The sequence below is a fragment of the Bubalus bubalis genome, chromosome 11 (genome assembly GCF_019923935.1).
Source record: "Bubalus bubalis isolate 160015118507 breed Murrah chromosome 11, NDDB_SH_1, whole genome shotgun sequence".
NCBI lineage: Eukaryota > Metazoa > Chordata > Mammalia > Artiodactyla > Bovidae > Bubalus > Bubalus bubalis.
Genome location: NC_059167.1, coordinates 42,617,779 through 42,623,778, shown reverse-complemented (window position 1 = coordinate 42,623,778; position 6,000 = coordinate 42,617,779). Strand labels below are relative to the sequence as shown.

General features: G+C 33.7%; 1 protein-coding gene across 1 annotated transcript in view; it reads left to right on the top strand.

Annotated features, from left to right (window-relative positions):
* Positions 1 to 1,665: 1,665 nt before the first annotated feature.
* FAM227B (family with sequence similarity 227 member B) overlaps positions 1,666 to 6,000 on the top strand; it is a 203,619-nt gene continuing 199,284 nt past the window's right edge. The window contains exons 1-3 of the mRNA XM_045162068.1: positions 1,666 to 1,818; positions 2,757 to 2,881; positions 4,933 to 4,986. Coding sequence (XP_045018003.1) covers positions 2,834 to 2,881; positions 4,933 to 4,986 — 102 coding nt within the window. The 5' untranslated portion in view covers positions 1,666 to 1,818; positions 2,757 to 2,833. The remainder of the gene's footprint in view (positions 1,819 to 2,756; positions 2,882 to 4,932; positions 4,987 to 6,000) is intronic.

The window sequence follows — 6,000 nt, the reverse complement described above, 5'->3', positions numbered from 1 at the left end:
TTGTGGAGATAAAATGGGTATAGGAGATAATGAAGCAGAAGAAAGAGTTTAAGATAATTCAGGCTTTAAACCTGGATAATTGTGAAACCTCTGTAATTAAAAATAAGATTTCTCTACTAAATACTTGTGTTTCAAGCAATGATCATGAATTGTGTTTTGAAAATACTAGGTTTAAAGTTAAAATACCTAAATGTAAAATATTTATGTTCAGTATTCACTCTATGAATCTTTAATGTGTCATTATTCTGAATAAAAATCAGTTTAAACAATTACATAGAATCTAAAAATTCAGGCATTAAAGATTACCACAAATCTCATAGCTCTGAATCCTACTCCACACTGATGATATATTAGAGACAATATAAAAGTATTATAACTGATTTTGGAATTCCAGGGTAAATCACACATGAGTATGATGTACCCTTTTTATACCTGACTTTTCCTCAAGTTGCCAGTAATTTGCTAAAGATATTTGTATCTGTGTTCTTGAGGGACATTTGGTTTATAATTTTCTTTTTTTTGGTAATCTTGTCAGATTCTGTTATCAAAGTTATACTGGCATTATAAGAAAGTATTCCCTCCTCTATTTTTGAAAGTTGCCTTATCATCTTCTTTCAGTTTTAGTGATTGTAGTTTTTAAGGATTTGCCCATCTCTTGTAGGTTGTTAAATTATTGACACAAGTTTTAAATTATATGCCCCTAAGTCATTTAATCAGTGTAGGTTCCCTAATGACATCCTTTTTATCCTTCCTGTATTGGTCATTTATTTTTTTCTCACATTTTTTAATTCAACCTACTAAAGAATCTTTCAAAAGACCAACTTTCAATTTGTTGAGTTCTCTATTTTCATATTTTTATTTAGTCTTCCCATATCTTTTAATTCCTTTTCTACTTATTTTTAAATTCTTTTCAGTTTTTTAGCTTTCTTAGCACTGTGTTTTCCTCTAAGCATAGGCTTAGGTGTATCCCACAAAGTTTGATACATTGTGTTTTCATTATCTTTCAGTTAGAAAATGTTCTAATTTTTCTTATTGCTTCCTCTTTGAGCTAGAAATGGATTATTTAATATTTAAGGATTCTCTAGTTGTCTTTTTGTTACTATTTTCTATTATAGTCAAAGAACATACCCTGAATGATTTCAATTATTTGGAATTTTTGAGTCTTGTCTTATGGTACAGCATGAGTCCATCTTCCACGTTTTATTACTTAAAAAGACTGTGTATTCTACAGTTGTGGGATTTAGTTGTTTTATAAATATCAATTAGGTTAGGTTGCTTGATAATGTTGTTCAAATCTTCTGTCTCCTGACTGATGTGTGTGTGTGTGTGTGTGTGTGTGTGTGTGTACACTTGATTCATCAGTTACTCAAAGCAGTATGCTAAAATCTCCAGCTATCACTGTGGTTTTGCCTGTTGTATGATCAGACCCCTCAAAACAGCAGTTCTCCTCCTCTTTGAATATCCCCTGCTCAACCAGTTCCTTCCCCAGCCAGTTATTCTAATCCTTGGACCAAAGTAGCTTTACCTGCTAGTTTATCAAGGGGAAACATTTGCCGTCATTAGCCAGTGGGGCTGCAAAGGACCCGCCTCTGCTAATTTACCTAGTAGCTGATGAGCCAATCTGAGGTTAATTGCCCCTATAAATGGTAGCCTCCTTTTCCTGGAACAGTGAAGATTACTGCCATGTCCAGACTGCCTTTTGGGTTGAGGTGTAGCTCCAGGACTTTGGACTTACAAGATTTCAAACTGTTGATGTTTCTGTCACCATTTACAGGTTCTTTCTTCCTGAGCAATTACAAGACTTGCAGGCCTGCAGGTGTAGGTCAATGCCTGTATTTCCCTTTAGTTTTATAAACTTCTGCTACATTTCTTTTGAAGCTCTTTTAGTAAATGCAGACGCATTTGTCATTGGTATGACTTAAGGAACTAACCTTTTGTGAATGTGAAATAACCTTATTTATGTCTGGTAATTTTCCTTTTCTTAAAGTCTACTTTGTCTGATATTAATATAGACACCAGTTATGTTTAGTGGTTGCATAGTTTTAGAATTCTCATTTGTTTCTTTTTTGGAATTTTAATGTCTCTTGAAATACTCCATGGCTTCATGCACTATAATCAAACCTATACTGTAAAGTCTTTAATGTATTTATAATACTTTTTAAGTCCTTGATGCTAATTACAATAACTGGATTCTCGGTGAATTGGTTTGTATTGACTGTATTTTCTTTTGATTATGGATCCCATTTTCCTTCTTTGTATGTCTTGAAATTGTTTTATTGTGTATTAGACATTCTGTGGAAAAAATTGTGGAGACAAATTTAATTTAATTTTAGTTTTGAGAGCATAAGCCTTTTTCTCTCCTTGGCACTTCAAGTGAGAGGCTGATTTTTTAAAATCCTCCTAGATTTGAGTTGGGCTTTAGGATTGATTGTAGCTTTAATTAGATTAAGCTCACCTGTGACTAACTCAAGCTCCAACCTCCCTCTTGAGAGCCCCCTTTTATCACTTGTCAGTGTTGAGTTGGGACACTTGCGGAATGAAGTTTTAGATGATTTCAGTTCACCTTTGGACCCAACTCTGTCTGGGCTCCTGGAACCCAAGTACTATAAGCATGTGTTAGCTTGTCTAGGTTCTGTATCTTTCCAGCCCCTCCTCTACTGCTGCTTTCTTAACAAAATTCAGAAGCAAGATGTGGGTACCTGGGAAGGGACTATTTGGTTGAGTCATTTATATTTTTTCATTTGGGTATCTTTCAGACTCCAGTCTGTTCCCCAGCTCATGCAGACACTTGAAGCGCAGCTGATTTCTCTTCATCTCTTCAAAGTTACTCCCCATGGCAGGCCAACTTTTCCCTCAGTTGCCACACAGAACTCACGGTCAGGTAAGGGAACTGCCACAGCTTTATACTTACTTATAAAGGAGATGCTTCTTTCCGGATTTCGGGTCACCAGGGTTTCCCAGGAGGGCAGCTTCATGGGCTTGCAAGCTGTGTGGTTGCATGCATCTACTGATAAGAAGGACCCTACACTAGGTTTAATGATCTGACGTTACCATTTTGAAATTCTTATTTTCTGAGCACCGGGACTCTAAATTGTCACACATTATATAGTCCTGCTTAGTGGCATCCACCACTTTTCACGAACCCCATAGAAAAGTAAGATTTTTATTTGGTCCAGGATTTTCTTGTTGTTACCATGGAATCATTAGCATTTTGTATCCTACATCCTACCAAGGTCATAAGCCTGTTTAATTTATGCCTCACCTCCTTTTAACTTTCCCCCTAGAGAACTCTGGAATTTTATATTGAAATTAACTGAAATTTTCCTATGCATATTTCATTTCTTTAATTCATTTTTCTAATTCCCTTTAGTTGAAATGTGAGTATTTTTAGTGCTTTCTTCTAGAAGTGGTTTAACATCCATTACAAGGCAGGGAGAAAGGGTACCATTTAAATTGTTGTAATTATATTCCTTTGTATTCTGTGCATTTCAAAAAATATTGATGGCTTTCCTCTAGTAAAATTGCTATTCTCACTATCCCTAAAGATACTGTATCATGAACATTTTTTTTTTTTGTCTTTCAGTATTCTGTGCATACCATCTCTTATTTTTTTCTTTTCTCAGTTTGACTAGGCCTAAAGCCACATGTTTTTCATAAAATTTGACAGCTCTACACATCTTTGCTTCTGTATACTTCTCTTTTATAATGACTGTCACATATGCTCTTTATTTTGTTATTGTATTATCCGTTATACATTTACTTATATTCTTCACATATTTTAAACAGTATTAAGACAATGAAATATTCTATTGAGCCTCAAATGTGTAGTCATTTTGTAAAGCATGGCCTTGTGATTTTGTAATCTTGGTCATTGTATCTATTGATGTGAAGTATGTTCTAGTAAATTAAACTGTAAGATTGTCTTTTCAGACATGTCATCTTCAGAGCATTAGGGTATTATATTAGGATATTCTGAAGTTCTGTTATTTTTGCCTTCTCATTGGTTTTTCATTCTTTAGAAATGGTTTTATTATTTTTTTAAAATACCTCCACATCTCTTTGACATTAATCTACTCATTTATTCATTAATTTAAGAACATTGCCAGTTTATGTGCACAATTTACAACCATTGGCCAGCCACTACATGAAATTTTGACTCTTCAGCAGTGGTTACACTACATTTTCTGTCCTCATAGAGAAACACATCTGCTGTTGTTACCATAAAGGACCTTTGGGGGACCTAGGAAGACTTCCTAGAAAAGTGACTTTTAATTTGATGTTTGATATAAGAGTTAAATAGGTCAAGAATGAATTGAAAGGAGACAGTTTGGAACAGGGATCCTTCTAAGCAGGAGGAAGAATATGTATGCAGTCTCCAAAACAAGGAATAGCAAAATGTTTGGATTAAAATTAATCTGTCTAGTGAAAGACTACATTTTCAATTTACAAAGAAACTAACAAAAATGGGATTATAACTTATTACATTGAAACATTCAAAGATTTATTTTCACCAGGTCACTTTTGTGCCTCTTAAAATATTTCATCAGTAAGAGGAGAATGTTATTATATATTATTGACTCTGAATTTATTGTAGACACCGTCCAAGATAGCCCAAAATATCTTGGAACTCATGATGGAATTAGAAATGAGGACGTTGAGCAGGATTCATATGCAGCTTTTCTCTAGGAAAAGTGCATGAGAAGGAGGCCTTTTATAGAATTTGGTTTGCAGACTCAGAATTTAAACATTAATCTCTGTCCCTTTTCAAAGTACAAGAACTTTACAAAGAGAATAGTTTACAATATCTTACTTAAAGCTCTGAAAATTATAACTGAAGTCCAGTATCATAATGTACTTAAATAAGTTAAGTATAACCATCCTATAAACAATCTGAATTTATGTTAATGAATAATATTGATTTTACTTCATAAGAAAATGCAAGAACCTCCAAAGAACATTGAAGAATTTTTAAAGCTTCAAAACTTGGTGAGTAGAATATCCTGTTTTATGGGACCTTCACCACCGGTACACGTATCAATCCTTTTCCTTTAGGAAAATACAGCAATTCTTTTTGATTGCCCTTAGAGTTACTTTGACAGTTTTAAAAGAAATTGTTGAGAGTTTGATTGGAATTACAATAGACTTTTGAAATTACTTTTAGAAACAGTCCTTTTTAAAAAATACATTCTAAAATCAAATAGTGTTAGAACTATAAAGACTCTAAGTGCCAGCACTCATCTATCAACCTCCTTAAAATGTGATTTTTTTTAAATTTCAAAATTACTGATTTTTTTTTTTTGGTTATAACTAAGATAGTCGTTTTAGAAAATTAAAGAGAAAAGCACTAAAAAAGATAAGCATCTTAATTTTATCCTTTATAGATTAACCAGATATATCTCTGTATTTAGAGAAAACATAATCTAATCAAGCTGGTAGAATTTCAGGATACTTTATTCATAGTATAATTATATAGTATAATTCAATATCTTGAACAAGAGTTGTAATATCTCAAGTCTGACATAAAGGTGTATTTTCATAAACCTTCAGGCATGTTGTAAAATCTGTTCAAGTTCATTTCTATTTTAGCCTCTCCCCACTTTCCCCAAATTCACTTCCAATTTTAGCCTCTTGCCACTTTCCTAACTTCTCTAACAATTGGGATGACCCCTAACATAAGGACTGTGTTTTCAAAAGTGGCTGTCATTCTAATTTGACAATGTTTGTCTCCAGGGAGTGTATCTTGTGATCATATCTTATTTTTCAAAGATCTTTGTATTTTTGACGCATAATATCCAGATTTTAAGGCTGGAAAACTTCCCCAGGTGGTTATGTGTTTAAGACATATGTTTGTAGGATTTGTGAGAGAGCACTGATGCATCTAGAATTCTGGGGGACCTAGATCCTGCTGGGGAAGTTTTTCAGCATTAAACTCTGGGTATTATTCAGGCACCTGTTACCATTACAGAGTATAGTGGATTTAGGAAGCTTTCAAAGGAAGAA